Below are 19,723 nucleotides of genomic sequence, written 5' to 3' on the forward strand. Positions count from 1 at the left end.
CTGGAGAAGGGATCGTTGTGACCAGCAATACCAAAATATGGCAACCACCAACTTTAAAAATCTAGCAGTAGTTTATTGTCTAATATGTCCAAGAAAAAGATCAAATCAGGAGCTGTAGTAGAAAAGTATACATTTAAATAACGGTGTGGCGGGGTTGACTAAGTAAAATAAACCAATTCGAAGTTCCAGGGGCTATCAGACCTTAGCTGGGGTTTGATTTAAAAGCACATTTGAACCCAAAACAGTGTTAAGTTCGCTGACTCATGCTTGATGAGACAGCAAACTTAGAAGAACTGCATCTCAAGGGAAATGAAAGTGAAATAGCATCTTAATGGCTCAGCATGTTCTGCCCAGATCCCCTGAGAGCAGAGGCCAAATGAGGCAATGTCCTCAAGCTACAGCAGAAGAACGGACGATCTCACGGCTGTAGCCTGCTGCTTATATGCCATATCATAGACACTATAACTATATAACTTATATTCCACTTGTAGTTTAGACCTTATGCTCTCAAGTGGAGCACTAAAGTACTCAAAGTCACACAAACATGCTTTTACCTAAGCCTGAGCTTTACACAGTTGTTGTAGTTTAATGTGGAACTGAAGTCTGTCTGCACACACACAGTGTAGCCCACAGAGGTACGGCTAAAAAGTGACCTCATCCAGGAGATACTGTTGGAACTAATTCAAGAAGACAGAGTAAAGGCTATTTTTGAAAGTATATTTTAACTGGTTACTCAATTAATCAGTGGAAAGATCAATACAGTACTCAATTACTAAAATCACCAGTAGCTGCAGTTCTCTTGTGCTAATCCACCAGAGACTAATGGACAGGAACTGGCTGCAGTATTTTCAGCTTTGGTCAGATAGAAAAAACAAACCAACACTATTTCTGTACCTTTATTGTTCTGGACCGAGATCTCACTGCAGCGGTACATGCACTGAATTGCTTGCAACAGTGGCCCCCCCCTCCCCAGGCCGGGTGCAGGGTGAGCCCCGGTAACCCTCTTTTTTGAAGAAGAAGAAGATTTTGCAACAGCTTGAAGAGAAAAGGGAAAACTTTGCAGCTGTGTGACATGCAGAGTGCCAGTATAAACATGACAGCTGATGCACCATACAGCTAATCAATAACCAAAGCTTTACTTTACTTAGTAATTCACTAATATCCACACGTGCTGTACAATATGACACGGAACTGTTAAAAGCAAACTGTGCGTATTGAAGTTTCAGAAATGTTAACAAATAAAGGGTCAAAAGCAGAGCTGAAGATCTGCTAATTGGAAAAGTTTATGCATGTTTGTTTATACAAACAAACCATTGCCGTTAAATTTCAAGTATCTCTGACAAACACATGCAGGGCCTGCATTTGTAACGTGCTCTGCTCGCTGTAGCATTCGAACTGTGGCATTAGAAATGTACATGTTCATGTACGCTGAGAATCTGTGAGTCTGAAAGCTTATTGGCATCCACATTGTGTGTGTGTGTGTGTGTGTGTGTGTGTGTGTGTGTGTGTGTGTGTGTGTGTGTGTGTGTGTGTGTGTGTGTGTGTGTGTGTGTGTGTGTGTGTGTGTGTGTATTATGATAGTGCACAATCAATACTGTCAGCACTGAGGAAATGAATAAGGTTCTGCTTTCCCGTGACCTTACCTGATTCCAGAGCTCAGGCATCCAGCCAGCTGGTGCAGGTGATGGTGGAGGTTCAGCCCAGTTCCCACTAATTAAGGAGCCAGGTACTGGTAGAGGTGACCTTGTGTTCCTGTTGACTGGATTACATGCAGAGTTCTGGAAGCTGGTTTTCAGCCTTGTCGCACCAGTCCCAGGCCTTCATGCGCTGTGGCTGAACCATTACTTCAAGGTAACAGACACATGCAGGAATACTGGCAGACTTAAAAAGTGTATGAATGTGAGAGTGAATGAATAGTGGTATTGTAAAGCGCTTTGGGTGCCTTGAAAAGCGCTATATAAATCCAATCCATTATTATTATTATTATTAGTACAGCTGTGCGTGGTGGCTGTGTATATGATGCCTGGAGGCATCAGAGCAGAGAGATAAGGCCTGTGTGGACAGATTTAATATAACTTGTACATTTTGGTTTGTGTGTCTGTGTGTGTGCTTGGGGCAAGTTCTGCACCATGTGAGGGATTTAGAAAGATGAGCTTTTCTCTCACTTCTTTCTCCAGGGTGGTCTCATTTGCACAAACCTACAGAGAAATTCGTTTTACCATAAAAATGGAAACACGTAGGCTGAATATAACAGTTGACTCCAGCTGATGGAAGCAGCTTCTGTATATATGTTCCTTCTTCCTGATGTCATGTGGTATCGCCACGTCTATCGCTACGGCCATCTTCTTCTGTTTGTCTACCACCACTATGTCCGTCTGTATCTGGAAGTCCCACAGGAACTTAGTTCTCCCATTTTGACCTCGGGACTTCCAGGTTATACTCGGCACAGATGTTCCTGTACACTATGCCGGCCACTTGGTTATGGCGTTCCATGTATGCCTTGCCTGCTAGCATCTTGCACCCTGCTGTTATGTGCTGGATTGTCTCTGGGGCATCTTTACACAGCCTGCACCTGGGGTCTTGCCTGGTGTGATAGACCCCAGCCTCTATGGATCTTGTGCTCAGAGCTTGTTCTTGTGCTGCCATGATTAGTGCCTCTGTGCTGTCTTTCAGTCCAGCTTTGTCCAGCCACTGGTAAGATTTCTGGATATCAGCCACCTCCTCTATCTGCCGGTGGTGCATACCGTGCAGGGGCCTGTCCTTCCATGATGGTTCCTCGTCTCCCTCCTCTTTCTTGGGTTTCTGCTGCTATAGCTCCTATATATATATATATATATATATATATATATATATATATATATATATATATATATATATATATATATATATATATATATATATATATATATATATATATATATATATATATACTGCCAAGAGAAAAAAGAGAGCTGCCAAGAGAGATGAGACTGACGGTGGCAGTTGGTCAGATTCTATCTTTCTCTGTTATACAACTATACATATAACTAATGCACTTTAATGGCTTTTACTGGATGTATTTAAATGCTCTATTATATTTTCATCATCCCTGTGGGAAGCTTCTTTGTGGTCACGTTGTATCTATTGACATAATGACGTTATATCTTTGTACATATTGACTACTATCCACGTTGTTAAAAAGTAAAATCATATCTTTCATTGATTCTCTGGTTTGTTTCAGGTTCTTGCGTGTTTTTTCGTTGCAGTTGCGTTCCTCTGTGCTCTGTGTGGTTGCTTTCAGCCTCCTCTTTTATTTTATTGCATCCAGTTGTCTAAGAGCATGTGCTAAGATATATAATCATTTTCACCGAGGTAGTAAATAAGATTTGTTACATGTGTAACAGTGCTCTTATGTGGAGTAACAAGTGAAAGGTCCCCGCAATACAACTAGCTCATTTATGTCTATTCAAGCAAGCCTCTTCTTCAATTGTAGTGACTGTTACCGATGCCTGATTTATTATGGGCTCCATTCCAGTTAGCACTGGGTCCACTGGTGCTAGTGGATAAGAATCCCCCCAGCTGTGCAACCTGTCAGTGAACACAGTGCAATCACACACACTCACACAATAAATGCTTATTACCTTGAGACCCACCTCAGGGCTGTGTCCACAGCAATCAGCAGTGGCCCACCGTCTGCTGATTCAGCTTGTACTGACTTACTGGTGCTGGAGACGTGTGTGTATGTGCTGGGTTTGAGCTGGCCTGTGGAAGCACCTAAAAGGCAAATACTATGCAACTGCGTTATTGTGCTGCGAGCTCTTGTTCTCCAAGCCAGCATTAATTGCCTATTTACAACGTCCACAGCAGGACGGAGTGCTGAACTGCATTATTAAAGACCAGCTTTCGCAAAACTATTATCAATCACGCTCTCGTGTGTGTCTGTGCATGGTTAATTGCACATAGCGTGTGTAAAGGCATCCCTCCTTTCTGTCTAGCATTCCCTTTGGTGTTTGAAGGTCATTGCTGTCTGCTGGGGCTCGTTACACTAACAAGCACCGGCTCACCCCCTAGGGCTCTGTCAAAGAATTCATGTGAACAGAGGATTACACGTCTCTTACAGGGATCCAGGCTGTGCTCAGTTCCAGCCCCATCACACCCCATTCTTCAATTTTTAAGCAGGATTTGAAAAAATCAAGAGTCTCCTTTTCAGTTTTTTGCTTTGATGCTGTTGTGACGCGGAGGACGAGAGAGGCGAGGACACGCCCCTCAATCAGTCCTGACGGAAAGTTCTCCGCAACAGGAAAAATGAATCACTAAATAATATTCATAATAATAATGATGATGACACTGCAACGACATCTTCATCAGATATTGTGTACACGGGCTACATGTTTGCAGTCAACACATTTGTTAGATGCTGTGCAGATGAGCAAATATCCATTGTGACATTATCAGCTCTGCACAGCAGATTTGCAAATTTGCAGCATGTCCAACGAGCACACAGACACACACTCTCATAAAGTGTAGGTCTAACAGGACAACGGTGTTTATCTGGCTTCTGATCCTGAATCATTAACCAATAACTGATCATTAATTAACGGATGCAAAACTGACAGCATCACAAAACTGTTCGAAATAGCATCTCTCTGTGGTCCAGTTGCTGCACTTTGTAGCCATTTAGTCTCTTCCTTGCATCTCTTTGTGGCAGAACTTTGTCTGTGGTTGTGTTCATTCATATTTACTTCCACTGCTCGTTGCATCTCAGCTGTTTTGTTCATTATTTCATCATCATTTCATCGTCGCTTTGTCTGTCTTTGTGTGTTTTGCAGCAGGTTTTTTGTGACTTTGTCTGTAATCACATTGTGTCTCTCAGTTTTCTTTTGGAGATTTTATGTCTTTTGTGTCTCTCTGGTAATTTTGTCTTTTTCATCCCTTTGTTCCTCTTTATTGCAGCACCTCTGTCTTTCTGGGACTTCCTCGGCCTCTGAGCCCTGTGGCCTGTGTGCAGATGGCCTGTAGTCCATCCATTTCAAACATACTGTCACGGGGCCGAGTGGCCTGTACTGAACAGGACTCAGGCGCAGAAACCCAGAGCAGAGACAGCAGATGATGTAATAATTTATTAGGCTTAAGTGCAAAAAAGAAAACGTAGCAAAGACAAAAAACAATAAGACGTGGAGTTTGACGAGGCGTGGCCTGGGGAACGTGGCTAGGGCGAGGGAATGAGGCCTGAGATGCGGAGTGGAGCTGAGCAGGGAACAGTCACACTGAAGAGAGAAGATAGTGGAGTTAGGGAGGTAGTGGAGGCAGCTCTGAAGTGGCCAGTTGTAAGAGTAGCAATTCTTACTTGCAGTAGGGGACATGGAGTGTTGAGAGGGGGGTGATGAGAATCCAGGGGAGGCTGAGTGGCGTGGAAAGGCTGGCCTGAGATCTTGGGCTTCAGATGGAGTGTGATGGCAGGAGGGCAGGCAGGTGAGGCACAGAGAGACTTTCAGAATGATTGCTTGGTATCCTGAGTCCGGAGGTGGAGCGTGAGCCAAGGTGAATACAGCAACTGCAGCACAAGAGAGTCGTGTTAACAAGATAGATCACAGCAAGAACTTGAAGTATAAGGCCTGTTACCAACATGTGTTGATGACGAACTGGCAGTGAATGAACATCAACGTGTGGTTTAAATCCCTCTGGCTTGATTGCCTGCAATAGGCTCCAGGTGTGCAGGAGCTGGAGTTGGCCCTGCCCAGGGGCGGATCCCAGGTCAGTTCAGGAGCCTTATGGAAATTCCAGCCACCCACCGCAGACCATGACACATACAGTGTATATAAAACTGTGTGTTTGACTGCAGATGCTTTGTTTTCATATAATTATAATAGTTCTTAACCCATAAGAAGTCTGTGGTGTTTAGAAACAGGTCTGGCTATTATTTTAACCCCTGATCAGTTGAACAGTATCAGTGTGCTTTAAATGTAAACATAATCTGTTGTCCACGTATAATCCTTCTTTGTTGCTTTGTGGTTGGCAAACATGCTGTGAAACCTGATTCACAGATGGAAACTCGCCGTAGAAATGAATGTACATCTCTTGTTATTCTCATCGTTAGCTTTCCTGATGGCAAGAACACGCGTTCATCCACGAACACGAGGCAGATGACGTGCAGAACAAAGTGCTATTAAACCCTCGGCTTTCTCGTCAGTGGTTCCTTTCCTTTCCTGTTGATCCTGCACCGTTCTTGTGCGCTTTTCCGTCCAGAGTAATTGGAGAGAGTGTGCTGGCCGAGGCAAAGTGTTGCGCTGGCTGCTCCCACTGAGCCGGTGCCAGCAGCTACTGCTCTGTATCGAGTTGTATAAAGAGCTGAGATCCAGCCAAATAAACACTGAACTGTGGCTTTGCCCTTGGCATATAGTCACTGCTCTCATTATTTATCCCTGTAGCTTTCTGCTTGCCACTTGCAGCAGTTGGTTGTTCAAGGTGATGCTTCCACATGTGGGATATTCAAGGAAGGGAGTAAAAAATAAAGGGAAGCTGGAATTTAATCTTTCATCAGTCAAAGGATAACAGCCCCCTTGGATGTAGACAGACTCGTGTTCAGTGTGAGGAATAAAAAGCGTTACTATTGTGTAATTACCACATGTGGCCACAGTCACCGCTGCTGAGCAGCTATGAGCTGAGATCACAGACTGTATAGAAAGGATGGATGGACGCTTGGAGCCAGCCTCAAGTGTCGCCTCCACGAACAGCTGGCGTTCTCACACTGATAGCTGCATGAAAAATAATCCAACCCAAACGATATGTTTTTATATAGGATGACGTGTGTTCTGCACTGCATGCTGTCAAAATGATTGCTGTGTCAGAACAGCTGCAGTAAGTCTGAATGTCCTCCGTTCTTACTGGAGCATCATCTGTTTTCCAGTCATGCGGAGGAACCCCTTCATGGTGGAAGGCTGCTGTAGGAAAGGATCCCGCAATGCCCTGCAGGAGCTCTACAACCCCACACAGGTAGGACACTGTCCCACTTCCATAAGTGCCCTTGTCATCTTCTTATCACCACCTGCATCTGTTTTCACATTTGTATTTTACTCCAGGTTTTCGCCTGAAGAAGGCCTATATTTGTTTTTGCCTGCATGTTTAGAAGGCAGATTTTTTCTTTTCTAACTGTTGGTGCCCACAGGACTGATGCTCAGTCTTTACATCAGTACCTGAGGAAACAGCTGACTGCTTGTGAAAGCTCAGCATAATGACCGTTGATTCTCCGTCTCTTGGTCAGGAAATGTTGCCGGCCTCAGGTGATAAGTCATCCCGATTGTATCATAAATGAGAGCAGACAATAAATCACAAGAAAGGACAGAGGTTTTTCTCAGGTCTCACAATTTACCCTTTTCAAGGACAGTGAGGAAATGACAAACTCCTACTAGAAGCTCTTTTCTGCAGCATTTTCTCATATTGCATAAACAGCGAGACTATTACAGTGCTGTCATGTCTGTTCCAGCCAGTGAAACCTTGCTTCATCTCATTTTTCACAATTTAAAACGCTTTACAGGATGACGACCATCTGACCGCATGCTGCCTGCTATAACAGTGTGATTGCCAGCATGAAATTAAAGCATATAATGTGATGCCATTTTAATGGCTCGAGTTTTACTGGGACGTTCTACAAGTGAGTTTCAAGCGTTTCCAAGGTTCTTTATTCGTCACATTTTGCGTAGTTATTTCAAGTATAACACACCCGTGAAATGTAGGCCTGACACGTCCTTACATGTTGGCAACAAGGGGGGGGGGGGTTGCAGAGGAAGACAATTATATATATATATATAATTTAACCCTAACCCTTGTGCGTGTTTTTTATTTTGACAGCGAATGCGCACCTGCGGACCACTTATGTGCAGCCCTGGTTATTTAGCTCGTCATATTGCAGCCACAGAAATTCTTTTGTCCATGAAACCATAAAGCTGCACTTTCTTTTTGCCTTATAGTCTGATTTGTCATAACTTCTCCGTTTTGTGGTAAGCTTTTCTTTGGCTGTCACTTCTTCACCCTGACCTGTCTTATTTGGCTCAGCAGAACTGAAATGCTTTTACACGCTCACTCACATAAGCTCAGCGATTCTCTGCGCGATCAACCTCTCACATGTTTAAGCTTGCTGCGGGAGATTTCACTTGTCATGTTTGCATAGTAAGCTAACGATTAATAAGACGATGTCAGAGGAATTGGTGCACAAATTATCATCACTCACAGATCAGTGCTGTCGCTCTCTATACACAGTTCGCACGATTGCAAAGTGAAAGCAAAAAAACAAGCGCAAATTCAAACGCGACTTCAATATGTCACATATTGACAGTGGCTCACCGATGCCAATGACATAATTACCCAGCTACATTTCTGAAAGAATGCAAAAGCATTGACATATATTTTTCCTACAATAGCCCGACGGGCAGGGAAGAGATAGATTTTGGTAGCCCGACTGAAAAAATCGCTAGCTCCAGGACGTCGGGCTAGCGATATTGCAAGCCCTGTATCTGATTGAGGAATCACTCATCTTTGGAAAAGAGAGTTTATTACAGAGAAATGGCTCTTTCCAAAATAAAAGCTATACTATCCGCTTCTTCTGGGGTATATTCTCAGCAGCATAAGGAGAATCATGTGCTAACAGCTGTCTAAATGGCTCGGCTAAAGTTAGTAGCATGCTTGTTGTTTTTGTCTTTGCACTAGGATGATGTCGGCGTAAATGTGCAGTCATATTCGTTGTGTTCCCACTAGTGCTTTCAGGTTAATCTCGTTGAAATGACCTTAACGCCACAACACGGCAAATCTCCGTTAACGAGCTACCGCCGATCGCTCCGTGCATGGGGCTAGACGGCAAACACGTTAACGAGCTAACTGCGCTAACACACTAGTTCACACCAATGTAATTGAGCATTGCATGGCACATCCAACATACTGTTTTACTTTAGTCCATGACTCGCTTACCTTCAGGGTCATACGTCACATGAAAACCAAAATAATTCCAAACGCCAGATCTGAATGTTGCAAGTAGAGCTTAACTTCTGTCTCGCTAGCTTGCCCTGCGCTCTTCCTTCTGACTATGCTGTCTGTGTTGAGCGCTCAGTGGATCTGCGCTCGACAGTGCAGCCTAGGCGGAGTAGTCGAACACAGATTCACTGAGCGCTCAACACAGACAGCATCGTCAGAAGGAAAATTGATAAAATAAATTACAAATGTTGTATTGTTCGATACATATGCGTACCGAACCGAAAGCACTGTATCGAACGGTTCAATATCGATACGAATATCGTTGCACCCCTAATATATATATATACAGACATATAGTATATACACTGGGTGAATGTGCAGAAGTAGCAGTAGTAGCAGTGAAGAGACTGACACAGGAAAAATCAGAAGGAGATGCAGACACAGGCCTCAGCCTCGTCGGTTTATGCTTACAATTAAAGAAGCAAAGGACATAAAATAGAGAACACCTACCATATGAATGACTTTAAGAGCGATGGCTGGGATAAAATCAAATGAATCAAACCATATCAGTGGTTTTGCACATTACTCCTGAGCATATGCTATGTTTGCTATGATTTCCTATCACCCAGAGAGCTTTTTAATTCAAGGGTAAAAAGAAGCTTTGGCAGCACTTTAAATGTAGCTGCCAACAGTGCTGCGTTCATAAGCTATACTGAACTGAAGGGGGACCAGAGAAAAGCAAATGTTTTAAAAGGATGGCACTAACAAAGTCATTGCTAACTTTAATACCATGTATAGAATATTCATATAGGTTTTATATTTCATGGGGAAATGAGTCTAGTGAAAACTGCAACAATCTGTGCACAGTCTGTTAATGCTCACAGAAGAAGGATTTGGCAGTGATGGCTATTATTTTGACCTGAAAAGTCTAAAATTCTCCCATAAAGTAGAAAAAATAAATAAAGTTCAGCACTCGGTCTAGTTCAGTTTGTCCCTCTCAGATGAATCTTCACTTGTGTTGGTGTGCTGCTTCAAACACACGGTTACAAAATGCTCCAGTTGCATTAAAGAGAATGCAGCATACAGATAAAGTATGACCGAAATAATGGATGCAAGATGAAAGGAAATGCTAACATACAACACTGTGTTTCATTTTAAACAAACTCATTCAGCCAACCTGATGAGCTGAGGAGGGCTGCTGCAGAGTTCAGGCGCTGCGTCCTGAAAGGTGTGGTCACCTCTTAGTTTAAAATAACAGCGTGCTGCAGTCAAAAGGTTACTATCAAATATCAGAGAGACGAGTCGTCAGTTGGTCCAAATTATTAGGTACCACTATAGGATTGGTCTATGCAGTGTTTCAGGTACAGCAGACATCCTTACACAGACGTGCATGTACACAGAACTGAGTGCAGCCAGGTTGGTGCTGGACGTCACACTCTGTCAAGCTGAACCCGTCATGTCCTGCCAGCAAGAGGAACTGACCCTCTTTTGATTGTTCCCTTTGTGTAATACCAGAGCCTCTACAGTGTAGGGCCGAACAAGATGAACAGCTTGTGTGGGGAGGCGCAGGTGCGTGTTTGGAGGCGAGGTCCCACGCCTGAAATTCAGATACTTTATCTCCAATTAGAATTCGAGTGTTTTACCTTCTTGGAATGTAACTTTTTATCTGGACGGTGTATCATCAATATGTTTAGTTTTCATGAGAAAACTGGAAACTACAGCATGTAAAGCAGGCCGTAGGTGAACCAGCGAGTGTGGCTGCACAGGTATGAGTCTTCTTGACTTCAAACAGCCTGCATCAGAGAGGGGAACGTTCAAAGAAACCCTGCTTGCTGTGATAATGAAACTGTGCCTCGATGTTCACTGTGATGGATTACCAATCTCAAGCAAGTGAGCTGAAACCAATGAGTGCCTCGAAGGTAGAAAATCAATTCAACAACTTAATGTTCAAAAGATGGTTGGAAAGGATGGAAAGTGTACACGTTTTGCAGTATGCAGTATCAACTAAATCAGGCACATTTTGTGCAGCTGTGGCTCTCGTGGCTGAGCGCGACCTGCCAGCAGTGCAGTCACTGAGGAGAGGAGCATGACAGGAGGACACTGCTGGAGGTGATGGTGATAGATTGGATAGTTTCTGCTCCTCTTCTGTTCTCTGATCAATGTCCTACCATCTATCACTTCCTGTCTGCATGCCTCTTTCTTCTGCCGCTAACCCCGACAGTGTCTTACCTCATGCTTCCTGTTGTCCTTTATTCACTGTGTTCTGCTGCGTGCTGTCTCAGGCTGTCCCTCATCCTCTCCCTCTCTCCGTTTCCATTTCACTGTTGGCCATTTATCACCCAGGACCTTTTAAAAGCATACCGTAGGAATTTAAACGGTTTGCTGGACAGCTAAGATTAGACCAGGCGCACATGGGCCCGGCGTTAGTTGATTTTCCCTGGATGATTTTTCCCACTCATGTGAAGCACCATTGATATATTTCTATGTAGAGGAGGCTTTTAGTGCAGCTAGGGTAAATTTTAGCAGGGTGCTTGGGGTCAGTGGTCAAAGAGAGGTGTGTGTGTGTGTGTGTGTGAGAGAGAGAGAGTCTTGGGCGTCGAGTGAAAAACAGAATCATAAATAGAAATAAATGTAAGACTCATATAAATATAAAAACCTCACTTTGTGCTTTTAGTGCCTCTGTAATCCACTTTTACAAAACATAAACTTTGCAATCAGCAGCCTACACGGTGGCTACACAGCGACCTCATGCAGTCATTCACAGTGACAGTAGCAGGTTTACGCAGACTGTAGGCGTGTTTCCATCCACCTGTTTTTATTTTTAACTGCTGCATGATAGAAACGATAGAAACGAAATGCAGAAAATCTAATGAAACTTCAAAATATTGGAACCAGTTTAAATAGGTGGCATCCTTGCTAGTGAACAACATCATGTCTCTATATACGGTATTAATCATGCATACAGTAACAGGGTCCATGTCCTCAGACCGTTCTGTCAGCAGGGCCGTGCTTCATATGTGACTGGCAAACACAGCCTGCACACACCAGCATCACTGCTGACAGGCCTGCAGCTTTACTGTTATTATTTGCATGTAGAGATTTACACATATTCATATCTATAATTTCCCAGCGTCACTTTTAATACACAGCTCCAGAGTTTATTAAACAAAAGTAAATGAAAGCTTCCCTTGCAGTATTCTCATTTACCCACTCAGCTCCTCGCAGCCCTTTAATATGCTACTCTGTAATAATCTGCACTCCTCTCTCTCCTCGCCTTTCTCTTCTTTTGGATGTTTTTGCTTTCAGCTAATACATGCTCGCTGGTTTTCTTACAACAAAGCTCACTTTAAATAAATCTGAAGTCAAGTGTTTAATTCAGGGCTTAACTTCCCTCTTATTGAGCCCTGGAGGCGCAGAAGGCGGGAGCTACAAGGTCTCGCTTAGACTTCCAAAAGCCCAATGACACCCTCGTCTTTGTGACTTGAACCTGTGTGTTTTTAGAATACATTATATTAAAGCTAAGCTCTGACTCCTCAGAGATAGTTTTATTAACCACAATTTAAATCAGATGCTGAATGTAATTAAGTAATTTAACGTGGCCACATGTGGTCAGATTACATCTAAATACAGTAAAGAAACCTGCTAATGATCCTTCTTCCTTTTTATCCTCCAACCAGTAATGACAGGCTGGCTCACAGAGGCAGTTATAACAGATTATACCAGCTCACTCATTAATGCTGAATCAGAAATCAGACTTGATGCTCAGATCTGTGCCGTAGTAAAAGGAATGACTCAGCTAATGTAGGCTAACATCGTCTATGTGTGTTCGTTGTGTTTGTGCTGAGGGATCCAAGGATACACAGATGCTTCAAGTTGTTTTGATGATCCATCTGTTTGGGCTTAAAACAATAGTTTGCCTTAATCATACTGCTGTTGTCTCCTAATCACATCCATATCCACCTCTGACATCATAAAGTCCAGATGCCAGGATTTCTTCTGAAGTGCATTTAATAAAAGTTAGAGAATTATTTTCTTGTTGTTACTACAAACTTTCTGCCATTTCTGCTGCCAGAAAACATGCATGAGTTTGTCCAAAAGTAACAGGACAGTCTGATAAGAAAAATACAATCGTTCAGAGTTATGCAGGTTTCTTGGCTTGTTGGTGACTTCTTCTCATCAACGTTAAGTTGAAAGCCGAACAGTTCAGATATGCATGGTTGTAATAATAGTTTTTAAACTGAGTATGAAGGTGGCCACAAGGTCAGCGGTTCAATCCCCAGATCCTCCAGTTTGTATTGTGAGGCATCCTTGGGCAAGTCCTGACCCCTGACCCCTGGGTTGCCCCTAAACCATTCATCAGTGTGTGTGTGTGTGTGCATCACATTTTGGGGTTATATATTTTTAAAAACGCTGGTTATCTCAGTGTTGGTGTCTCACTCTTTTCTCACATTTCCTGTGCTCGGTGTGGAGTCAGCTGACATGTCAGAGTAGCTCCCACTTGAATGTCAGGATCCATGTTTATACTCACTTCACTGGTTAGTGCTGGCTGATAGGTGCATTGAAATCCTTTTTATTTGAATGGAATGACTTATTTGAAGAGATGAATATGTTGGATTGAACTATGCGCAGCACTGTGTTAAAAGAAGAGCACCAAAAAACCCATGAATTCTTGCTCTTTCCTAGATTTCCTCAGCTAGCAGTGATGGCAGAATTTAAATGTCCTGAGAAAACATCTTAAATTCTGTGAGAAAGTCAAGTACAGCACAAAGAAGCCTGAGATGAAACCCATGACAGGTCCACAGCAGCATAGAGAGTGGTTAGAGCACAAGTTTCACTATCAGTTTAAACATGTACTGTTTATGGCTGTGGAGTTTAACTTAGATAATGCCAGAAAATAACTGCTCAGAGGTGTTTCAAGATGACTGCAGAGTGACAAAACAAGGCGTTTTGTAGGGAGACTTTTATTCCAGGTATCTCGTTTTCATAATGGCTGAACATTTTAACTGGAATTAAACTCCATACCTGCTAAAGATACCATTCTGTCAAAGGATACAGAGGAGTGTTTTTTACAGCTCTGTTCATTCATCCTCTTTCATTTCAGCTTTATACTGACATAGCAGAGAGACGCATTAAAAGATGGGTCAATGACAAAACCTGAATCTGACTAAACTTTTGCCACTTACCGTTCAGACTTTATCAGGTAACGTGCTGCATTCTGGTACAACAGCCCTTTTGTAGTAACTTGAAACGGTTTCCTTTCTGTTACTGACGTAATTTGGAACGACTGAACAAATAAATTGATTTGAAAGTTAAAAGGGGGCTAAAGTCAGTGGGTTATTTGTTAAATGTAAAAGTTTGAAATAGGAGGATTTATAATACCCACATCAAGATTCTGAACGACAGAAACTCGTGAACCAAAAACGTAATTTAGGTATAAAAGCTGCATGAAAGTGAAAAAATAGCAGTTCCATACATCTCAAACCTGCTTCTTGACTCTATGACCTCCTGATAATCACACTCAAGTTGCATTTTGTGTCCATATACATTTCTGAGGAATATCACATTAAAGAGTTTCAGGCTGTGAAATGTCATTCTTTCAGTAAATAGTCAGGTCCCAGGGTAATGACTGGATGGTACACTTGACTAATAATTTGACTGGTTATGGTATTTAATCCAGGCTGGAAGCTAGCTGCTTTACTCATTCAGCAAAGTTACAGTTTAGATGAGCGTTTGACAGGTTTGACAAAAATAATGAGGTCATCATCAGAAAGGTGAAAAAGAGCGACTCTAATTCGAAAATCTTTCAGACGACATAGCGCTCTATGACTCATCACACCAAAGCAGCTGACCAATCAACAAAGCTCAATGCAAGAAGCCCGCCTCCCACAATAAATGATATTTGTTGTGTCAGCCAAACTGGACATTCAATAAACAGGGTCCACCTCTGACAAGCAAAGAAGGCTGTTGTAGACCAAACTGCACATTAGTTCATATTGAACATCATGTAGGGTTGCATGTAGGGTTGCATGTTTCAGACCAGACATCATTAGACTTTAACCATGTTGTGCAGACAGGTCGCTTTACTGCTTCATAAATAAATGTAATCAGTGAAAAGAGGAAAGTGTCTCTGTGTGTCTGTGACACTAATACCTGTCTGGCTGTTTCACCAGCTGCAGATACGCCTCTAACCCTGCAATCCACTCACTGCAATTGTGCGTGTGCGTGTGCGTGTGTGTGCGTGTGTGTGTGTGTGTGTGTGTGTGTGTGCGTGCGTGCACTCCCTGCACTCCCTGGAATTGGCACCCTGGGCCAGATTATGCAGGAACACAGCAGCTGAGACTGGCACAGACTTGAAAGAAGCGTCACACCTTTCACCCACAGCAAAAAAGCCAAAGCAGCTGTCTTGAGTGTTCCTCTGCTGTAAAGCCATCAGACCGGAGCACAGTCATACGCTGTGGGTGTGGGTTCTAAGATGTGTGCGCAGGAAGCTGGATAAGCCACTCTGGGTTTAAAGACAAAGGGATTTAGAGGAGGAGGCTTTACTCTTTTTTTGTCTCTGCCTATCTCTACAGGCTGCATATAAACAGGTTGAAGAAAGGCGGTGAAAAGAGAGAGACAAAGGGATTTAAAGGGGATGAGTGCTCTGTTTTGCTCTCGGAGAAGATAAACTGTGTGCATGAAAGAGGAGCTATAGTACAGAAGCCGTAGAGAAATGGATTAGAGAAATGCATAAATAAGACTTTGTGTGTCATCGAGATCAAAAAGCAAATGTTTCGTGATCTTGAAATTACAAGCTTGTTTACTTAAAACCATAAAATAATTATATTGTGTGGTTACACGAAGTTCAAACCAAGCTCGATTCCAGCAGACGTCCTTCCAGAAGGCCTTTGGCTCACTACTTTGAATTTTTAGAAAAACTAATCTTGAATTGTTTTTTGTGATTCCACCTTGGTCTTCTTTCGTATGTAACTGTGCATTAAAGTAGGTTATAGTGCTCATTAACATTACCTGCTCCACACTAAGCTTTCATAGTGCAGTGGAAAGTCCCCGAAAGTGTGAGACGCACCTACTGCAGGCAGAAGAAAGCACAGCAATGTTTTTCCTGCTGTCTCAGGTCTCTGTATGCGATGGATTCTCAGAAGAGAATATTTTACAGCAAAAAGTGATTCAGCTGACAGATATTTCAATCTATGCCAAAAATTAAAATACTGCAAAATGAGAGATGCGACACCTGAACTCAGGTCATAATGGAAAGTCTGATTCATCCCAAATTGGGTGTGATGGTGTCCAAGGAACAAACGGGAATATCTTGATTCTTCTGTCGGTTGCTTTCCAGAGACAAACACTTATGTTCTTGAATCTTGAAGTCCTGCAAGATGATGAGTTTGTATTAGTTAGTCTACATAAAAGTAGCTGACAGTGGAGTTTCTGGCTGCAGCAGTAGCTACTGTGTTAAGTCTCGGTTGTAAATGGACAGTTTTCCCATATTTTATCTGGTCTGTGGTGCTATTTATCCTTAAAGAGTGTTTTGGTGTGAGTTGTCCAGTTTGGGAGATAAATATGTCTGAGTTCTGTGAAATCAAAAAAAAGATATTACAAGCTCAGCAGTAAAATCTCAACCAAGCAAATGAAGCAAAAAATCCACTTTTACCTGAGCAGTGTCATGTCAGTAATACACTCAGGGTCCACTCTGATTAGTTACACCTCATTAGTGTGGGGTTAGAATTGCCCTTATTCTTCATGGGATAGATTCAGTTCATTCAATCAGCTCGACCCTCTTCTCTGGCATCAACAAGACATTTTACCCATCGAGTTGCTGCTCACTGGACATTTTCTCTTTTTTGAAGCACTCTCTGTAAATGCTAAAGATGGCTGCTTGGGAAATTCCCAGCAGTTTAGCAGTTTCTGGATTACTCATATTAGTATGTCTGGTACCAACAGCAACACAACGTTAAAAATCACTTAAACCATTTGCTTGGTGCTCAGTCTGAACTTCAGCAAGTCAACTCGACCCTTTCTGCAAGCCTAAATGCACCGAGGCTGCTTTTGGCTGATAACATATTTGCATTACCAAGTGTAACAGAGTAGAGAAAACGATTTTTTTTATTTCCTTTCTCTCTTCCTTTTATATATATTAATGCATTTGCAGTCGTTTTCTTTGAAAAATATTTATTTTGAAAAAAGGAAGTGTGACCTTCTCCGTTTCACGGTTAGCGATTAGTGCAGCGACTGTAGAAAAGGACGACCTACCAGCTCCCCAAAATGAAGCCAAAATGTCTCTATCGCCCCCTGGTGTCTGGCTGCAGTATAGGTCATAAACCCCGCCTCCCTGTTAGTGGAGGGGACTGGAGCCAGACCAGTGACTGTAAAAAATTTACTTTTCTGCAGTCATCCGATAGGCGATAATACTGTCATTTGTGTAGAAACGATATTAGTCCAGCCATCATGTATTAAGTATTGAGAGTATCTGCACTTTGAAAAGTGAATGAGACAGGCTGCAGACGTCCATGCTGAACTATCGGTCGTCTTGTTGATGTGAGCAGGAGCTAGAGAGGGGGCGTGTGGTTGTGTCCCCTGCCACGTTCACGCTGATACCTCATCTTGGCTAGGTTTTTTTGTTGGCGTTGGTGTAAAGCAACTGGAACAGATTCCTGGATTCTCTCCGGATGGAGATGGCGAGCCTATGCCCAGACTGAACTGAACTCTTGTTTAAGAAACTCATTCTTCTCTCCTGAGAAGCACCAAAGTGGTAACAACTCAGACCACCAAACCAAACCACTGAATCAAAAAAGCCAAACACCATTACAAAAAGAAGGTAAAAGAACACTTCTCCAACTCCAACCCCCGACACATGTGGCAAGGACTCCAGACCATTACAGACTACAGGACCACCAAACCCTCCCCCGCATCCTCTGATGTCTCCTTCCTCAATGAGCTCAACAACTTTTATGATCGTTTTGAGCGAGGGAATCCAACAACTACAACCAAAGCAGACGTGTAGGTAGGAGCGGTGCTGAGCAGGATCAATGTCCACAAGGCTGCAGGTCCTGATGGCATCCCCGGGCGTGTTCTCAGAGCGTGTTCTGGGGAGCTTGCAGGAGTGCTGACAGACATATTCAACCTGTCCTTGGCCCACGCTGTGGTACCAGCCTGCTTCAAATCCACCTCCATCGTCCCCATACCCAAAAACTCCAACCCATCTTGCCTCAATGATTACCGCCCAGTAGCACTCACCCCCATCATCACTAAGTGCTTAGAGCAGCTGGTCCTAGCACACTTCAAATCCTGTCTCCCCCCCACCCTGGACCCCCACCAATTCGCATACCGCCAGAACAGGAGCACAGAGGATGCAGTCTCCATCGCACTGCACTCTGTCCTCTCACACCTGGACAACAACAACACCTACGCCAGAATGCTGTTTATAGACTTCAGTTCAGCATTCAATACAATCCACCCCTCACAACTCATCAGGACACTGACAGACCTGGGCATCAGTTCCCTCATCTGCAAATGGTTACTGGACTTCCTGACCAACCGCCCCCAACATGTCCGGCTGGATAACCACTGCTCATCTACAATCACGATGAACACCGGTGTACCACAAGGCTGTGTGATGAGCCCTTTCCTCTACTCCCTCTTCTCCCACGACTGCAGACCTGCTGATGGTTCCAACACCATCATTAAGTTTGCAGATGACACCACGGTGATTGGCCTCATCAGTGACAACGATGAGGTGGATCGTCTGGCTGAGTGGTGTGACACCAACAACCTGCTGCTCAACACCGAGAAGACCAAGGAGCTCATCGTGGACTACAGGAGGAATGCTGACCCACATCCACCCATCCACATTAAGGGGACGGCTGTGGAGCGTGTGAGCAGCTTCAAGTTCCTGGGAGTCCACATCACCGAGGATCTCATCTGGACGACCAACTGCTCCAAGCTGGTCAAGAAGGCTCACCAGCGCCTCTTCTTCCTGAGGACTCTGAGGAAGAACCACCTGTCCTCAGACATCCTGGTGAACTTCTATCGTTGCACCATCGAGAGCATCCTGACCAACTGTATAACAGTCTGGTACGGGAACTGCTCTGCCTCGGACCGGAAGGCGTTGCAGAGGGTCGTGAAAACTGCCCAGCGCATCGCCGGAGCACCACTTCCTGCCATAAAAGACATCTACAGGAAGCGGTGTCTGAAAAGGGCTGGGAAAATCATCAAAGACCCCAGTCACCCATCACATGGACTCTTCACCCTCCTGCCCTCTGGGAGGCGCCACAGGAGCCTCCGGGCTAAGACCACCAGGTACCGGAACAGCTTCTTCCCCACAGCTGTCAGACTCCTGAACTCTGCCTCCTGACATCTGACCCACGTTAAACTCATGGACTGAACATACACACACCCACAATGGACAACTGTACCCTCAAACACACAATAATAACATGGACTGAACCACCACTCACAACCACTAGCACTTTATATAGCCTCTGTAGAAAGTAGCCACATATTTCACTGATCTTAACTGCACTACTGTATAATTCTGTATAAACAATCATTCTGTACAATATGATAATTATAATTCTACAACTGTTTATAACTTGCATATTTCTGTTTAGTTTCATATTTATATCCTGTTCATAGCCTGTACATACTTATAGTTATAGAATATTCATAACATACCTTCATACCGTGTACATTATAACATACCATAATAGACCCATTTCTGTAATATACTCACATATCTATATTATTGCTAATATATATTGTAATATATCTATATCACTAAAGC

General features: G+C 43.4%; 1 protein-coding gene across 2 annotated transcripts in view; it reads left to right on the forward strand.

Annotated features, from left to right (window-relative positions):
- The window catches only part of chst11 (carbohydrate (chondroitin 4) sulfotransferase 11), a 97,079-nt gene that overhangs the window by 61,463 nt on the left and 15,893 nt on the right, over nt 1-19,723 (forward strand). For both annotated transcript variants that reach the window (XM_040050322.1, XM_040050321.1), the window contains exon 2: nt 6,887-6,972. In XM_040050322.1, the coding sequence (XP_039906256.1) occupies nt 6,887-6,972 (86 nt within the window). The remainder of the gene's footprint in view (nt 1-6,886; nt 6,973-19,723) is intronic.

This window comes from Simochromis diagramma, unplaced genomic scaffold, assembly GCF_900408965.1.
Source record: "Simochromis diagramma unplaced genomic scaffold, fSimDia1.1 OVJJ01000131.1, whole genome shotgun sequence".
NCBI lineage: Eukaryota > Metazoa > Chordata > Actinopteri > Cichliformes > Cichlidae > Simochromis > Simochromis diagramma.